Genomic DNA, 19,036 nt, shown 5'->3' on the forward strand with positions numbered 1-19,036 from the left:
ACTCTCAGACTCTTTTGCAAGGGTGCTCACTTTACACATAAAGATTGGGAGAGGGCAAGAGACTAAAGAGCCTAAGTCAGTGGTACAGGTACAGAGGAGGCGACTGACCACCACTGAAGGAAAGCAAAAAGTTCTATCCTCCTTCCAAACCCTTCTCTCCCACAGAACAAAGGACTTAAGCGGCTGTAGGAGGAGAATCAAACCTGTTGGCTCCAGGACACAAATAAACATCCATCCTTGCTGAAAGATAAGTAAAAGAAAAAACCCTCTACACCTGAGAGAGGGGCAAACAACAGTTCTTTCTCAAAGTGAGGCAGAAAACTCTCTTCCACAAAAGACCAACCACAGATACAAGGCTGTCATGAATAGGAGGGGCCAAATTGCTGAGGCCAGGCACATACGGCCTACCTAAGACTGCTGCTGCACTAGGAAAACAGAGAACTACCCTGCCTCTCATACCCTGAACTAAGTAACAAAACACAGTATTCTACAGCTGTACGTAGGGCAAGAGCATGGCGAGAGGCACCCTCTGTAGCACAAGTGTGCGCCAGAGCACAGGAAAACTGGAGTGGAACTATTACACAGAAAAATAAGAAAATGTCTCTGGCACAATGGTCCCACAATAAGCACAGGGCATCTTTAGAGGAATTTGAAGCCTGTGAGACACTGAAGGTAACCATAGCAAAACAAAACTCAAACTCAGCTCAATTCCTAACTAATGCAAATACCAAAATAAAGGACAAATGATAGAAAAAAGGCATCCATTTCAAGGTGTAAATACTATTTATCTCAGTATCTACTAATCTGCACATAAAAAAAAGACAAAAAGAAAAACAGAATTATCATAAATAGAAACAGACCCAGAGATGACCCAGTTGTTGGAACTATCAGACAAGAATCTTAAATAATGATAACTATAACTAAGATGTTTAAAAAAAAAACCTAGAAAGGTAGATGAACTGTGTTAACAGACAGGAATTTCAACAGAGATGAAAACTCTAAGAGTCAAACGGAAGAGCTACAAATAAAAAATATAATATCACAGATGAAAAATTTCTTAGGCAGAATTATCAGTATATTCAATAAAGCCAAAGACAAATGCAGCAGATTTAAAAACAGGCCAATGGAGTACCCAAAAGCTGTGGGATAATACCAAATGGTCTAGCATACGTATAATTAGATTCCCAGATTCTAATAGAGAAGGAATAGGACAAAAGAAATAATTGAAGAAATAATAGACACAATGTCTTCTACAACCTAGTCTCAAAAGTCATATACCATCAGTTTTGCCTTATTCTACTGGTCCCAGAGACCAATCCTGATACAATCTGGAAGAGGCCCACAGAAGGGCATGAATAACGGAAGGCAAGAATAACTGGGGACCATTCTGAAAGCTAGCTACTACAAATCTGGTGAATGGATGAACAAACGGGTACACCCATATGGTGGATCAGTAATCAACAATAAAAAGGAACAAACTACAGATATGTGCAACAGCAAAACTCACAAGTGAATTATATTAAATGAAAGATGCTAGAACCAATAAGCTACATACAATATGATTACATTTATACTGGCATTCTGGGAAAGGTGAAACCAAAGGGACCCAAAACAGATTAGAGGTGTCAGGGGCTTGGAAAGGCCCAGAAGACTGACCATAAAAAGACATGAGGGAATTTTGTGGGATGATGGCAATGTTATATATTTGATTATAATGCTGCTTATATGACTGTACATGTCTGTAAAATTCATAGAACTGTACACCTAAAAAGGACAAGTTTTAGAGTATGTAAATTATACCTCAATAAAGTACTCATAAAAAGCGAGAAAAGGGAATCTTGAGGGGAAACAGAAGAGGCTTGGTTGAGAGGAAGGATACAGCAGTCATAATGTGTAAAAAAAGTTTCTGAAAGAAAGACGACTACTAAACTAATAACATTATAAAGTTCCTCAAGCTAAAGACATTTCTCCAAGCTTGAGTCTGCAGATGAAAACTGCCTATCAAATTATGGGTTACAACGGTGAGAAAAGATATTCTGGCAAATGCCATGAACTCAACAATAAAGAGAAAAACCTTAGATGCTTCCAGAAAAAAACAAGTTACTTAGGAAAAAAAAACCAGAGGTAGGCATAGGCCTTTCTACCCACAACATGCCAAAAGAAGATAGTGAAATAGCATTCATAAGTTTTTGAGAGAAAAGGACAGCCACCCAAGAATTCTATCCCAATGAAGACTAAAAGGAAAGTATTCTGACATATGTTATCACTCACTTATCCAATTGAGAGAAATGCCAAAAAAAAAAAAAAAAACACTAAATAACAACTGAATCATAGCAGAGAGAGAGGAGGAAAAGAGGAGACCTTATGACATATGTAGTTAAATCTAACAAGGGATTAGTAAAGAAAAAAAAACAAAATCCAGTGCATCAGAATTAAAATAAAGCATCTAAACAAAAGGAATATTAAAATCAGACTAGTGTACTGTAGTATCTTTATCTGCAGTTTCACTTTCCGCAGTTTCAGTTACCCTTGGTCAATCATGGTTCAAAACATTAAAAGGAAAATTCCAGAAATAAATAATTGGTAAGTTTTAAACTGTGCACTAAGTAGTGTGAAGCAATTTCTCACCATCCTGCTCCATCCCACCTAAGACATAAATCATGACTTTGTCCAGCATATCCACCCCTTTGTCCAGCATATCTACCACTTTGTCCAGCATATCCACACTGTATATACTACTTGACCATTAGTCATCAACATCATCTGCTCCTGACATCCAGTCATCAATATCATCATGGCTTGATGATCCAGAATCATCAGAAGCAAATGCTCCTCCTTCTGAAGTATTGTCAGAAGGTTAATAGTAGCCTAACGCTACATCACAACACCTATATTATTCACCTTGCTCGCTCCCATCACATAGACATTTTACTTCTCACCTCATCACAGGAGGAAGGGTACAATACAATACAATATTTTGAGAGCAAGAGACCACTTTCACAAAACTTTTATTACTTTATTACTTCTATTGTTATAACTGTTCTATTTTGTTATTAGTTATTACTGTTAATCTCTTACTGTGCCTAATTTAAAAATTACTCTTTATCACAGATATTTATGTATAGGAAAAAACACAGTATTAATATAGAAAGGGTTCAGTACTATCCATGGTTTTAGGCATCCACTAGGAGTCCTGGAATGTATCCCCTGGGATAAGGGGAGATGATTGTACAAGGAAACTGCAAGTGACTATTTCCAACAGCTTTTTTGTTTGTTTTTACCTGGTTTGCAAGATGAGAGTGACCAAACAGCTTGTGACCCAATTTCCCGTACTGTTCCAGTCCTTTCCAACTGCTTAGGGTCAGCACCAGGAGGTGTCTTGTTTGGTGTGGTCATTTTTAAAATATTCTATGCAGAAAAAAAGAATGCACATATTATATCAGGAATTGAGCATCTTTCTACATAAAGGTTTTTATCAATAAAAACTTAATGGAACTCATAGACCCTGATATTAATCATTTATTCTGAAGAATGCAGTTAATATAATTAAATTACTGTAATTTAAATCTCAGGGGCTGGGCATGGTGGCTCACACCTGTAATTCCAACACTTTGGGAGGCTGAGACAGGAGGATCATGTGAGCCCAGGAGTTAAAGACCAGCCTGGGCAACATGGCAAGATCCCACCTCTATTTTTAAATAAATAAAAATCTTAGGAATTCAGGTTTTGTTTCATATGACCAGATATGCAAAGCAGTGAGTTATAGTAGTCAAAAGAGCACAGAATCAAAGTTTTGGCTTCAGTATCTCCTTTAATTAGCCTAGACTTTGAGGAGGTCTGGGTTTTATTTCCTCTCCTATCAAAGAGGTTCACTTGATGATTTTTAACTCTACAATGCTATGCAGTTCTATACTTCTATGACTGAAAATTCAAATGACTTTTAGCCCTAGAAAAGTCAGACTGAAATACTCTTATTCTAGGAATATATAAATATTGATCCTCATTTTATTTACTTAATTTCTTTTTTTTAGAGACAGGATCTAGCTATGCTACCCAGGCTGGTCTTGAACACCTTGCTTCAAGCGATCCTCCCATCTCAGCCTCCCAAGTAGCTGGGACTACAGATGTGATCCCACCGCCCCCCTAAGATCCTCATTTTAAATATTCATTGAGTGATGCAGAGAACAGTCATACCTGCCCTCTAACTGTCAAAGTTTTATTTAACGCCCAGCCCGGTGGCTAACACCTGTAATCCCAGCAGGTTGGAGGCCAAGGCAGGTGGATTGCTTGAGCCCAGGAGTTCGAGACCAGCCTGGGCAACATGGTGAAACCTTGTCTCTAAAAAAATTCCAAAATATCAGCCTGGTGTGGCGGCACACACCTGTAGTCCCAGAGGGGCTGAGGCAGGAGGATCACCTGAGCCGGGAGGCGGAGGTTGCAGTGAGCCGAGATCGTGCCACTGCACTCCAGCCTGGGTAACAGAGCAAGACTCTGTCCCCCCCCCCCAAAAAAAAAAAGAAAAAGAAAAAGAAAAAATGTTAAAAGTTCACTTACATATGCTCTTACCACAGAAGATAAGGTCAAGAAAATGGCTTCAAGATTTTGAAGTGAATAAGTGGCCCATTCTAAAAAGGATGACCTCATCTTTCACATCTTTTGTTAATTTTAGTAAGTCTACTCATACGTGAAAAAACACTTCAATATTGGATCGTGAACAATATAAAACTGCTTTGGTAGCGCAGTCACTGCTACTGAACATCGTTATATACGCTATTCAAAATAGGTGCAATAGTTCTGACACCTCCCATCGTATCCGAAGTTGTTCTCTAATCGGCAAACAAGCATTTGATACTAAATAACGGCAGAGACAACGGACTGTAAACGTTGGCAAGGCCTGAGGCTTAAATGCTCAATAAGTAATTTACTGAATGAATAAATAGATGAATAGGTTCAGTCATGAACTAGTTATTTGTCACTTGCCTGCAAGTTAGGTGAGATCTAGGGCGAGACTATCTAACCTGCAATGATCATTACTAACTGAATATCCTCTCATCTAAAAAAAGAAAGAAAGAAAGCCCATCTTTAGGGCAGATTTCAACTGCCGGACTTGGGACTGGACGCCACCAAGTGGATAAAATACGGAGCTAGGAAAAGATTGGATTCCTGGCCTTGAACTGACCACACAGATGAGAAGGAGTTGAGGCCTAGGAGAGCGCGCAATAGCAAGCCGTGTCGGGACCATACTCTGTTGGTCCTATTGACACCTCTAGCGTGCTAGAATAACTAAGGCTCCACTCCTGACCCACGGGCCTTGAGGAAAGCGTGAACATAAAAAAAGATTGAAACCGGGGAGGCGAATGCATCTGTGTACGCTAGGACCACGCTTGACGTCGGAGAAAAGCTCACACACTCACAGTTTCCAGACCCGGGTCCTTGCCGAAACTAGGTTCTCAGGACCCCCAGCCGCTCCGTGACACTCCCACTCGGCCTCCTCGGACAGCCTGGCTTTGCCAGCGGCGTTGAACAAGGTCGCAGCACAATGACGTCATCTCTCCCTACCTACCTCCAGGGTTCCGCCTCACGTTCTATGTCGCGCGCGCGCACTACGTCCTATGGCTTGCGCGAGCGGCGGCTGGGCACCGCCATTTTGGCCGGTGGCCGTGAGAACACGCTGTGTGGCTGAGAAGTGAAGGCAAGAGCAGATTTGGCCTCTGTGCTCCCCTCCGGAAGGGGATCGTTGTCTCCAGGTAAGTGAATAGCCCAGAGAGGTTTGACTGTTAGCTACCATCTGTCAGGTTACAAAGACTGTAGGGACGTTCTCCGAGAGCCTTTGGTTAGGCCTTAGGTGGCGGAGACAGCAGCAGCGCGTGGCAGCGGTTCCTGCGGGACAGCTGGAAGTGCCGGAGCGCGGGCGACGCCGAGACCTTGGGGGTGCCTCAGTCTTCCCGTCCAGCCGACCCGGCTGTCGCCGCTGTTGCCTGCCACGCCCGCCAGGGACTTAGAGAATGGACCTAGATGCCGTAGTCTCCACTCCCACTTTACCCGACTCCCGCCGTGGAGCTAACCCTGCTGGAGAGGAAGTCACCTTTAGAACTTAGAGCACCCTCTGTACCCACAGCACCCTCTATTACCCCCACACTCCTCCAGCACCCTAAAATGGATATATTGTCACATGTGCATATTTGGTTGTGGGAAGTCGTGGCTTCCACGTTTTGGTGAGTGGAATGAGTCATGGCATCTTGCCGCCATGAAGTCGAATACTCCCTCTCCACTCCCAGGCTTTATAGAAATGATGCCCACATGTCGCTCTGCTTTTCTCAGAACAGCGTGTACGCAGCTATGACTGGGGTTGTCCCAAGTAGTTTCCCAGTAGAAATCCTATAGTTTTTTTGGTACGCTTTTATACTACTCGGCACTTTCTCCCCTTATCCATTTTTCCCTTTATTGTATCTAATACTCATTGAGATCAAGGTTGATGTCTTTACTTAGAATACCTTTATTATCTCTTCAGGGGTTCGTACATTGTAGACGTTTAATACGTAATGTGAATGAATGACAGCCAAAGCCGAATTCCCACCTCCCATTAACTACATCAGCTTATTTTCCCTTTTTTGATGGTAAAATTCTCTAAGAGGAAGAACTGTCCAAATAACATGTTTTATCTTTTTTTACTCTTTCCCAACAGGACTGCTAACTAGTCATTTATGATAGTGGCATTTATGTTGCAGTAGTTTGTCCCATATTCTGAGAATATTCATTGTATACCAGCCACCTGACAATAATGCTTTGTTAGTGTAACCAAAGGCTCAGAACCTGTATTTGAACCAAAAGCTGTATTTGAACCAAAAGCTGTTTGGAGTTTGTGAGCTTTGTAAAACCTTAGTTCTCCCCTATTTTAAAAAAGGGAGTTTTTGTGTTTGTTTGGAAAAGCATTTAACAATTGGGAGGGAGGGGGAGAAAACAATATTAAGTTAGAGTTCCTTCTAAATGTCTTAAACTTAAAACTCTTTGAAATCAGAGCCGTGTACCTCTCCTAACTTACACGTGTTTTATAAGACTAATAAACTACCATAAGCATGGGTTAGACTATTTCATGTGATACTAAGCATCATTAGTTAACAGCAATCTTTGAAATGCTTTTACACAGTATTAAAATTACTTTGGCTTTAGACTGTAAATGTTTCCAAGTATGCCTCACTTCCTTTTTTCCTCTCAGCTGGAAGAATGACACTGAGGGTCATTGTTCTAGTGTCAATTTTGAACACTTTTATCTTCGAATCTGAAATATCCTCAAATACTTCTTTGTTTACAGGAGCCTGTTAACTGTAATCTTCTTCTCCAAGCTTTACTGTGCCTTACTTTTCTATTGAAAAAGAAGTAGAGAATCCCCTTGCCCCAGTTATTGAAACTGATACAGAAATTGAATTAAAAGTGTTTACACAGTTAATTAACAGTTCTACAAAGAATCCATGTTCATTTTTCTTAAATGCATTACAATTTATCACTATTTTTTTATAAATCAGTTTATTAACCACTTCTGGTATGTTTTTATTCTTCTGTAAAAATCAAGCCAGGGTGGTGGCATGCACCTGTAGTCCCAGCTATTCAGGAGGCTAAAGCAGGACGATCCCTTGAGCCAAGGAGTCCCAGTCTGTAGTGTCCTGTGATCAGTCCATTCAGCCTGGACACCATAGCAAGATCCCCATGTTTTTTTTTTAAATTGTCTTTTACAGTCTTTCGGTTTTTAAAATAGTTTGAAAAATATTTTAGTAGTTTAACGAAATAAAGTTTAAGAAATTTCGTGATGAAAGATTTATCCCCTGGAGGCAAATTCATTATGCTCTTTCACTGAGTAATTTGTAGAAAGGCATTCAGTATTTAAATTAGAATGCATGGTGTCCAGTTTTAATAGCTTACTAAAGAATCTTCATTTCCTAGGAAGTTGTCATTTCCCCAATAAGAGCTTTTTTGTGACAATTCAAGTCATCTAATTTCTTCCTCTTCTAATCTTTACAAGACCTGGACCAGTTTTTGGAGGAATAGAGTCAACCTGTTTATTGGAATAACCCTGTGTTTATTACATGAACGTTTAGTCTCCTTTTGAATGGTTTGGTTTTTTTTTTTTTCAGTATGTAGTTTAGTGGACAACTGTCACTATAAAATATTGGTAACTTGCAAGATTTCTAAAGTTATAACCTATAGGAAAATTATTTACTATATTTAAATTCATATTCTCATTCATTTAGCAGAAATGTTTGATCTCCTGTGTGCTAGGCACAGGTTCAGCCACTGGAATGAACAAAAAGTCCTACCCTCATGATGGATGGAGTACATTCTACTTGGGGAGGGGAAAAATGTGTGTGTTTGTAGAGGGACAGAATATACATGCACACATGCACAATAGATGTGTGCATATACACCAGATATATATGGAATATATAGTGTGTCATATAGTTGAGCTGGGGAGAAAAAGCAAGAAAGAAGGATGAAGAAGCAGTTGAGTGTATTTTTTGGTAGTGTTAGAGAAGACTTACTGAGAAATAGTAAAGATTGGAAGGAGTAAGCCATGTAACTCTCTAGGGGTAATAGCATTACAGGCAGAAAGTGCCAAGATCCTGAAGTAAGAACATGCCTGTCATGTGCTAGGAGCAACAAAGAGCCAAGGTAGCTGGAGCCATACTACAAGAGCTAGAGTAGTTGGAGATGAGATCAGAAAGTTAACAGAGGCTGATCAGTGCTTCATTGATTATTTTCAGGACTTTGGCATTTACTCAGATTGAGAATGAAGCCATTGCAGGATTTTAATTAGAGGAGTGACATAATCTAGCTTACTCTTTAAAAGGCTTACTCTGGTTCCTGTGTTGAGAATGAACTGTTGAGGATTAGAGTAGAAAGAGATGAGGGTAAAAGCAAAGAGATCTGTTAGGAAGCTATTTGAGTAATGCTGGTAAGAGATGATAATGATAGCTTACACCAAACTCGGGAGAAGAGATCAGATTCTGAATGTTTTATAGCTTCAACGGGATTTGCTATTATTAGGTGGAAAAGAAATATGACTTCAAGGATTTGGGCCTGAGCAAATGGAAGACAGGAGTTGCCATCTAACAAAATGGGCAAGACTGCTGAAATTTTGGTGAGGATTTCAGGAGCTTATTTGGGAGATTCCTCTTAAGCCTTCCAGAGATGTTAAGCGGGCAGGAAGGGTTCAAGAGAGGTATCCTGACTGAAGATAGAAATTTGGAAATTTGCAATATATAAATGGAATTTAAACCTGTGAGACCAGAATAGAACACCTTGGGGAATGAGTGTATTTGGAAAAAAATGACCAAGTCTTAGAGCTCTCTCAGCATTTAGAAGCCTGGGAGATGAAGATGAGTGACCAGGAAAGTAGTAGGAAAACCGGATTAGTGTTGTATCCTAAAACCAAGTTAAAGGGTTTTTATCTAGTAGGAAAAGTGTTTATTTGTGTCAAATGCAATTGATTGGTCAGGTGAATTAAGGTCTGGTAAACATTTGTTTTAGCCATGTGAAGAACAATGATGGCTCAACAAGTTGTTTTGATGAAATGATGGGCTCTAGAGCCTAGAATGGATTCCAGAGAGCATGTAGCAAGAAATTTGAGACATTGAGTATAAGCAACTCTTTGAAATAGTCTTGAAGAAGGAGAGATAAAACAATGGGAGACCATGGGGTCAGATAATAGAATGCTTGAATGCTGATAAGAATTAGCCAGTGGAGAGAATAATTGCTGAAGTTAAAGACAGAAGGGAGAATTGTTGGGACATTCTTATGGACTGTCTTCTAGTGTACAAATGGTCTTAGCTAGGGAAATACATATGGTGTGATTGCTGGTTGGCATAAGGGTCCATTTGAGATGATGAATTTAAAGGGAGACTAGTCAGCAGGCTTTGTGTTTTTTTTCCCTACCCATTTTCAGCTCTGTGTGTGCAGGTGAAGAGTCTAATTTAACCAGGATTGTGATTAAGGGTATTTTAGCTGGGTAAGAAGGAAAATAAAAACACCAAGAGCTGAGGGACAGTGGAAATATGATAGAATCAAGAGATAATGAAAGGTTTGGAGAATGGAGGAATCAGGGTTGATGGATTGTTGTGTAGTAGAGGGTGAACTGAAAAATAAAGAGTGGCGGTTGGAGAATGGAGTTTTTGAAGTTGAGGTTATAGAAGGATTGCAATTACCGGTAATAATAAGGTCTACGATGTAACCAGAAAAAAATGAATGGCCGTGGCAGGGTAGAAGACAAGCTGTTTGAGGAGAGGAGTTAATAAATGAGAGGACAGGAGGGTCATCTGTGAGCATATTGAAATCACCAAGAACTATGTCAAGTGTTGTAAAAGAGTGTGTGAAAGTTGACAGAGGGGCTGAAATCTTCAAAGAATGAAAGGGAGTGATCTGGTGGTCACTACTAACTAAAGCAGTTAGATAATTGAGACATAAAACTTTTTAGGGAGGAGGGAGAGATAATAGTCTAGGACAGCATTGAGGAGCAAGATCTCTTATCCCCGTCCAAGCCTAATGATATTGATGGGTGTGAAAAGACTTGAGATGTCTACAAAGGGAAGCAGTCTATCAAAAAAAGAAAAAAAATCAAGATTGATTATCACAGTAAGAAAAAGACATGATGTCTTTCTAAATGGATAGTCTTGGTTTCAGATTCATTCATTACATATTGGAATAAACTTCAGTATTAAGGTACTTTTTGTAATTTTTTACTTTAATCACCATTCTAAGGAAATTAATTTCTGCACCACTAAGCCCAACATTGTGAAAGATTTTTAAGTTCACTTTGATGTTAATGCTATGTAATTGATTAAATTGGAAAATCAAGACTTCTAAAAGCTTTAAAAGTGAGCATAGTATATACATATAGTTACTTGGTCTCCTTTTAATTTCATTGCTATTATAATTATTTGCCATTTCTGTCAGTGTCATTATAGTCAGATATATACAACGTGAAGTAATGCTTAGTTTGGGAGAAGAGCTTGTGGGATTTCCCCCATCCTGCTTCCCCTTTTTCAGTTTTCCTGGCTATTAATACTTCTTTTTCCATTAGAGCTTTAGATTTGCTTTGTCTGGGTTGGGTTTTTTTTTTTTTTTTTTTGGTTTTTTTTTTTTTGGTTTTTTTGAGACAGGATCTCACTGTCTCATCCAGGCGGGAGTACAGTGGCATGATCTCAGCTCACTGTAACCTCCACCTCCTAGGCTCAGGTAATCCTCCCACCTCAACCTCCAGAATAGCTGGGACCACAGGCACACACCACCACATGTATGGGGTTCTTTTGTTTGTTTTTTCACATGAGATTGAATTAAATATATAAATTCAGGAAGGGTGTAAATCTGTGATATTAACTATTCTTTATTATAAAAACTGAGATAGCATGTCATTTGTTCAGGTCATGTATGTCATTCAGTGTTGTTTTAAGGTTTTCTTGTGTATATATCTTGTTGAGTATATTCTTAGAGATTTTCTTTTTGTCGCTATTGTAAATGGCATTTTTTCTTATGTAAATCTGATTAAAGTATATATGTAAAATTTGATTTTCCCAACCTTACTAGATTATAGATTATTTTATAATTTTTACTGTCAAAATTTATATTTTTTTGCAGATAATCATTTCATCTCCATATAATGATCATTTATGTTTTCCTGTCTTTCATGTATGCAAATTAGTTCCCTTAACTAATTGCATCGAATTTGTTATTTTTTCTTTCATAGAAGAGCTGGATATTCTTTTGCACAGTTATGGCAGACAAATTAACGAGAATTGCTATTGTCAACCATGACAAATGTAAACCTAAGAAATGCCGACAGGAATGCAAAAAGAGTTGTCCTGTAGTTCGAATGGGTAAGCTGTTCTGTGGATCATTTAAGTATAAAAGAAAACCGTGAAAGAAATCAACTGGTTTGATAGTTCTTTACGGGCATTAGCATATACTTTGTGTTCACCATTAGTTTCATAAACTGTGAAGACAAGAAAACTAGTTTGTTCTAAATTTCTTTTATTGCTTTGTGACTAAAGGATCCTATTTTTAAAAGAAAGACCAAATTGTAGAATAATACATCAGTATTTAAAAGTGTATTGGATGTGAACTCAAAGCAGAGTTCAGCTTACTGATCTTGAAATCTACAAAATCTTGTAATTACTTTAATATTATATATAGTAATTGTAATTTAATGGAAGATGGGTTACAATAAACTTTGACAGTATTTTCATATTTAAAAAATGAACAAAGAGCTTAATAAGAATGACTATTCATAAGGTTTAGCTATACTTTGAAGGTTAGATAAATTTCCAGCAATTCAGTTGAAAAATTATTGGTCATCCTTAAGGGCTATCTTAAGTAATTGTAAATGTACGAATGAGGCCTAGAATTACTGAATCTTAAAATTACTGAAACTTAGAAACTTTAGTTGTCATCTGTTATTGTCTCCTTTGCTATTCAGAAATTCCATTATCCCTAATATCATGTTTAATTTTAGCTGTATATTGGATGACTGCATACCTTTTTGGAGTTTTACTGATCTGGCTACAGTAGTTCATTCTTTTCATGGTCTGCCTTACCATTTTCAAGGCATATTTTGTTTTTTGAATTTAAAATTTAGGTTAATCAGCTTAAAAATATTTCAGGATATTCATATTTTTACTAGCATATTTTCTTCCCCAGTAGTAAATTAAGTAAAATAAATATATTTTAAAGTCATCTCCCTGTTATCAAACAAGGATATTCATATAAGTGATTACAAATCTGTCCCCACAAAGCACTGATTTAAGGCATTATCTCAAATGTATTTCTTTGCGTGGCCTTTGTTTTTGAAAATCTGCTTCTGTATGGAAATTTAGAACCAGCATTGCCTAAATAACAGTATTTGGAAAATTAGAAGATAAAGGGAAATGGCTTAATTATATATTTTCCTTTACCAGGAAAATTATGCATAGAGGTTACACCCCAGAGCAAAATAGCATGGATTTCCGAAACTCTTTGTATTGGTTGTGGTATCTGTATTAAGGTAAGTAATATTTTATTTACTGGATCAAATGTGTAACCTAAAACTGAAATCTGAAAATTCTGGGTACTATGCTATAACTCCTTTAAGTGAGGCAAAGTATAAAGCAAATGAATAGAGAATATAAGTTTAGGAAAGTGTTATTCTAATAGCAGTGACATTGTTGCTTTTTTAAATTAATTAAAGCACCCCTTTTAAAAGTTACTCTTGCTGTACTCTATAAAGCCATTTCCAGCCAAAATTTCTCTTTTTTTCACCTCTTTATAAGGACATTACCATCACATTACATGTTTCTTCTAAGTCCGTATTGAATTTTAAATTCACACCTTTTAAACAGAAATGCATACAGCCAAAAACTTTAAAATTTAGCCTAATTCTTAAGTGTTTCTTCTATTGTATTACACATGCTTCTATTGAATTTTCCCAATAGTGTAATAGTTAAAATAGCTCAATTATTAATAGTTTTTGTTGCCTTGAATAGTTTGATTGGGCTTTTGACTCTTGAATGGTAAATTTCCAACTTTAGTTCATAAAAGAAATTTGGGAGCTAATGTGTAACATACTTAATTTAGATCTTTCTGTTTGTAGATATTATGAAAAGGAGCTTCACCAGAGTTCAGATACCATGCTGTTGTTCAAGTAAATCGTGTATATTTCACATTGGTTTCTGAATCCTTGTTTAAGTATCCAGAAAGATTTTGTGGATACCTGTAACATTTTCACTTGCTTTGAAAATATAAACAGGAAGCATTCCTTCCAGCAAATATTTACTAATCTCTTCTTGGATACCTGCCTGTACCCTGGGTGCTGGGAATCTGGTTTTGAGCACTAGAGTATCTATTCTCTTTCTTCGCTGCTGTAAGAAAATTAGATTAATTTAAAATTTAAAATTTGGATGTACTCTTGAGTGGCTCAAAACATACTAATGAGATGATTCTCTGAGAGTGGGGAAGTAATGTATAATTCCTGAACTCTAAGATATTATAATGCACCTCATATATAAACAGTGGATATTTTTTTCCTTGTAGAATTAAATAAGTTTAAATCACTTGCAGCATATAAGCATTCTATGTATATTTACGAGAAGAGGATAATGGAGGTAACTCCACTGGTAGAAAAATATAATTTGTAAAAACTTAATAGTTTTGGTTAGAGGGCCTCTTTATTTCTTTATTATTTTTTCTTTATTTATTTCTTTATTAGAAAACAAGAGTAATTCTCTGTTTTTGTAACATATAAAATGGAAATTCCCTGGAATCTCTAAACACAGAAACGTTGAATTGGTCCCCTGAGCTCATTGAACATGTCTGCTGAGCAGATCTTTAATAATATGAGGTTATAATCTTTGCATGTACCCCTGTAGTTGCCTGTACTTATGAGAAATTTTTCTACCCACGTTACCATTCTTAAATGACTTTCCTGTTTTTGTCATTCTTGTTCCTTGGACAGTCACCTTACGGTCAAATGTTATTTGAATAAGCCTATGTGTTTTGTTTTGTCGTGTTGTGTTTTGTTTTTTAATGTGAATTGACTTCAAGAATTCAAGTATGTTTTTCATATAGGATAGATAAAAGTCATAATGGAAAGACATTAATCCCTGGTCTGTACAAATGTGCTAGCTATTGGTGGGATGGAAATAGCCCAAAAAAGGATAAGATCCGTGACCTCAAACGACTTTACAAGGTATAATAGGAAGCATACAAGGGCAGTAATAATTGAAGGAAACAGAGGGAGAACATCTGTTTTGGAAAGAATATGAAGTCATATATTCAGTGACTTTTTTGTTGACTTGCCTCTTAGCCTCCCCTTATCTAATATGTTTTAACAAAACCAAACGAAAAGCCTCAAGTTCTACAAGGTTTTTCAATAAGTATTAAGCACTCTTTAAATGTATAGGATTGGCCGGGCGCGGTGGCTCAAGCCTGTAATCCCAGCACTTTGGGAGGCCGAGACGGGCGGATCACTAGGTCAGGAGATCGAGACCATCCTGGCTAACACGGTGAAACCCCGTCTCTACTAAAAAATACAAAAAACTAGCCGGGCGAGGTGGCGGGCGCCTGTAGTCCCAGCCACTCAGGAGGCTGAGACAGGGGAATGGCCCGAACCCGGGAGGCGGAGCTTGCAGTGAGCTGAGATCCGGCCACTGCACTCCAGCCTGGGCGACAGAGCGAGACTCCGTCTCAAAAAAATAAAATAAAATAAAATAAAATAAAATAAATGTATAGGATTATGCCCATCACTAAAGGGAATATCAAGTTACAATTGACCCGTGAAATCACAGGTTCAAACTGTACAGATCTACATACATATGGATTTTTTCCCCCCAACCAAATGCCAATTGGAAATAGAGTATTTGCAGGATGCAAAACCATTTTAGAAAGGGCTGACTTTTTCTTTTACTCAGGTTCTGCAGGGCTGACTGCAGGACTTGAGTATGTGCCAATTTTGGTGTACTTGGCAGTCCTGGAACAATTTTCCCCACATATACTGAGAGACAATTGATACGATTCTAATGTTCAAGGAACCTTTTATTTTTAAGTAAATAGTAAAAGGAAATGTAACAATATTTCACATATTTATGAAAGTCCTCATGTTTAGAAGATTGCTTATAAAAATATTTTTAATCCATTTTAGTTATGTGTATATGTCTACAAATTAATACAAAAATTAATTCTTTAAATAACAGAAATGCCCCTTTGGCGCCTTATCAATTGTCAATCTACCAAGCAACCTGGAAAAAGAAACCACGCATCGATATTGTGCCAATGCCTTCAAACTTCACAGGTATATTTTCACATCAAGATTCCTCTTCTGTCGAGTTAAGCATAAAATACATTTGGGATTTTAAGAGAAATGCAGAAGTTGGGAGAAATGCTATTAACTAGTCACTAAAGGAAAATACAATATTATAACATCATGCAGAATCATACTGTATATGTCTGTGGTTCATTCTGGCTAACATTGCAATTATCCATGGGACTTTCTAAAGCTACTAATGTCCAGCTTTCAGCCCAGTTTAATTACATTGTCAGGTCTGGACCTTATTTTATTGAAAAAGTCCCAGGTGACTCTCATATACAACTGGGACTGAGAGTCACTGTTGTTCCTAGTACCCTTATACCCAGAATAACTTTTAAAGGAACTTGCCTTTGATTTTGTTTATCCATTAATTTGATGAGCTACAGAGAATATCACTTTGAATTTGGACAAAATAATAATACAAGTCACAAATCCTTAGTTTGGGATTTTTATCTGCTGAACACTAATACTTTGAATCTAGGAGTCTAGATTTTACTAATAAAAAAGTGTTTCTCAACCTGCCAGCTTTAAGGAGCGTACTGCAGCAGGGAGAATGAAGTGGAATATTTCTGGTTGATGTGGCACTTCTCTCCTTAGTAAGTAAATGGCAGGCCAGAAAAGAAAGACATTGTGAGGGTGCACCTGCTATGTAATTTTTACCAAAGCATTTTGTTAAACATTAAAACTGAGCCTTACATGTAAAGAAGAAATTTACTTTAGGATGAACTTTGAAAACTGAATAAATAAAACTTGAAATAATGTTGTTTATGGATGCATTTCTAACAACAGTGTAAGTTAATCTTGGCTGTTTTTTTTCTAATAGCCAATAATATCTGGTATATGTTTCTTAACTTATTAATGGATGTATGTGAAGTGCAAGTGCATTAAAATATATCATTCTGATGTTATGTGGCTTTTTCTATGTAAGTCTGAGTTGTTTTATTATTTTTGTATACTTGTAACAGGTTGCCTATCCCTCGTCCAGGTGAAGTTTTGGGATTAGTTGGTACTAATGGTATTGGAAAGTCAACTGCTTTAAAAATTTTAGCAGGAAAACAAAAGCCAAACCTTGGAAAGTACGATGTACGTATTATCACCTTGTAAAAATTAATATCATGAGTCAGTTTTATGAGATTTTGTGGGGGAAGTGATATGTGTATTTTTTAAATATTCTTATTTTCAGGATTATTTGTGGAATTAATGCTGCGAAATTTATAAATAAAGCTCTTTTGTACTTTTTAACTAAAAATCTGTTAATGTTACTTAACTGAAAATTCTGAGTTGTTAAGCCTTGATCTGAAGCAGAATTCTGCTTGATTCTGCTATATTACACATGTTTCTATTTAATTTGTCCCAATAATGTAAAAATAGCTCAATTAGTTTTTGTTGCAGTGAATAGTTTGATTAGGCTTTTGACTTATGAATGGTAAATTTCCAACTTTAGTACATAAAGAAATTTAGGAGCCACTGTGTAATGTTCTTAAGTTAGCTATTTTTATTTGTAGATATTATAAAATGGAGCTTCACCAGAGTGTGGATGCCACCCTATTAATTGTTCGAATAAATCATAAGTGTATTTTACATTTCGTTTCTGAATCCTTGGTTAAGTATCCAGAAAGATTTCTTGGATACTTGAAAACATTTTCACTTGTTTTGAAAATATGAGCAGGAAACATTCCTTCCAGCTTAACCTCTTATTAGATGCCTTTCTATGTCCTGGGTGTTGGGAATCTGGTTTTGAATGACATAGTATCTGTTCTGTTTTCTTTCTTTGCTCTTATAGGGAAAGGAGACTTGTATTAATTATGTTTGCCTCCAATCTTAAGTTAAAAGCCACAAGTATTCTATTTGCAAATATGTTCTATTTCCTATATCTTTCATCCTCTTTGTCTTTGTATTATTAAATTCACGTGATTCTGTATTTTTTTTTTTAGGATCCTCCTGACTGGCAAGAGATTTTGACTTATTTCCGTGGATCTGAGTTACAGAATTACTTTACCAAGATTCTAGAAGATGACCTAAAAGCCATCATCAAACCTCAATATGTAGACCAGATTCCTAAGGCTGCAAAGGTCGGTGTTTGATAGAGGGAATTTAATGGATATTGATAGAAGTATAAAAGACATATCAAAATAAATGTGTTTTACTTTGTGATTCTTTTTTAATATTGAAAGAAAATAGTAACTATTTTTGGTATATTGTGGCAGGGGACAGTGGGATCTATTTTGGACCGAAAAGATGAAACAAAGACACAGGCAGTTGTATGTCAGCAGCTTGGTAAGTGTTTATTTTGTGTGTGAGTGTGTGTGTGTGTGTATATGTATATACACACACACACATACACACATATATATATGTTTTTTGTTTGTTTGTTTGTTTGTTTTTGAGATGGGGTTTCACTCTCGTTACCCAGGCTGGCGTGCAGTGGTACAATCTTGGCTCACCACAACCTCCACCTCCCAAGTTCAAGCGATTCTCCTGCCTCAGCCTCCCAAGTAGCTGGGATTACAGGCACACGCCACCACGCCCAGCTAATTTTTTGTATTTTTAGTAGAGACAGGGTTTCTCCATGTTGGTCAGGCTGGTCTTGAACTCCCAACCTCAGGTGATCCACCCGCCTCAGCCTCCCAAAGTGCTAGGATTACAGGCGTGAGCCACTGCGCCCAGCCATTTTGTGTATATATTTCAGTAGGCCCCAGACTTAAGTGATGAAAGTAGACATCTTTATGTGGATTCCTGAAATAAGTGGGAAAATCTCCAGTAATTGTTATATTTACTTTAAACAATTTTCAACTGAAATAGCATTCAAACTTCAAACGATGACATGCAGTATACGTTTTACCTGGAAGAGGTGAAATACATTGAGCACAATGCCTCTATGTTCTTTGTAGATTTAACCCACCTAAAAGAACGAAATGTTGAAGATCTTTCAGGAGGAGAGTTGCAGAGATTTGCTTGTGCTGTCGTTTGCATACAGAAAGCTGATATGTAGGTTACTTTACAATTTTTGTTTATCTTCATCCATATTGTAGAGTTTTCAGTTGTAATGCTGCTAATAGAGGAATGGTTTTGAGAGAAATTAATAGAAATAGTATCTAAGGCCCTAATTTCAAGGTAGGATGTTGAAGCAGTTGTGTATCCACTACCCATTTTCCCTGTTATATTCACAGGGGAAAATCTTTATTTATTTAGATAGTTTATAACTGATAGGTG

The 19,036-nt window shown here is 37.2% G+C and overlaps 2 protein-coding genes across 7 annotated transcripts in view; one reads left to right on the forward strand and one right to left on the reverse strand.

Annotated features, from left to right (window-relative positions):
* The window catches only part of ANAPC10 (anaphase promoting complex subunit 10), a 115,121-nt gene extending 109,577 nt beyond the window's left edge, over positions 1-5,544 (reverse strand). For all 5 annotated transcript variants that reach the window (XM_015139298.3, XM_078002303.1, XM_015139299.3 and 2 more), the window contains exons 1-2: positions 5,415-5,544; positions 3,282-3,408 (exon numbers count right to left, since the gene is read on the reverse strand). In XM_015139298.3, the coding sequence (XP_014994784.1) occupies positions 3,282-3,396 (115 nt within the window). In that variant the 5' untranslated portion in view covers positions 3,397-3,408; positions 5,415-5,544. The remainder of the gene's footprint in view (positions 1-3,281; positions 3,409-5,414) is intronic.
* An 81-nt stretch (positions 5,545-5,625) lies between these two features.
* Positions 5,626-19,036, forward strand: part of ABCE1 (ATP binding cassette subfamily E member 1) — a 31,313-nt gene continuing 17,902 nt past the window's right edge. Inside the window, 8 exon segments of one of the 2 annotated variants that reach the window (NM_001266954.2) lie at positions 5,626-5,747; positions 11,735-11,864; positions 12,942-13,027; positions 15,711-15,808; positions 16,789-16,906; positions 17,758-17,895; positions 18,031-18,100; positions 18,715-18,811. In NM_001266954.2, the coding sequence (NP_001253883.1) occupies positions 11,762-11,864; positions 12,942-13,027; positions 15,711-15,808; positions 16,789-16,906; positions 17,758-17,895; positions 18,031-18,100; positions 18,715-18,811 (710 nt within the window). In that variant the 5' untranslated portion in view covers positions 5,626-5,747; positions 11,735-11,761. 2 annotated transcript variants of the gene reach the window in all.

This window comes from Macaca mulatta, chromosome 5, assembly GCF_049350105.2.
Source record: "Macaca mulatta isolate MMU2019108-1 chromosome 5, T2T-MMU8v2.0, whole genome shotgun sequence".
Taxonomy (NCBI): domain Eukaryota; kingdom Metazoa; phylum Chordata; class Mammalia; order Primates; family Cercopithecidae; genus Macaca; species Macaca mulatta.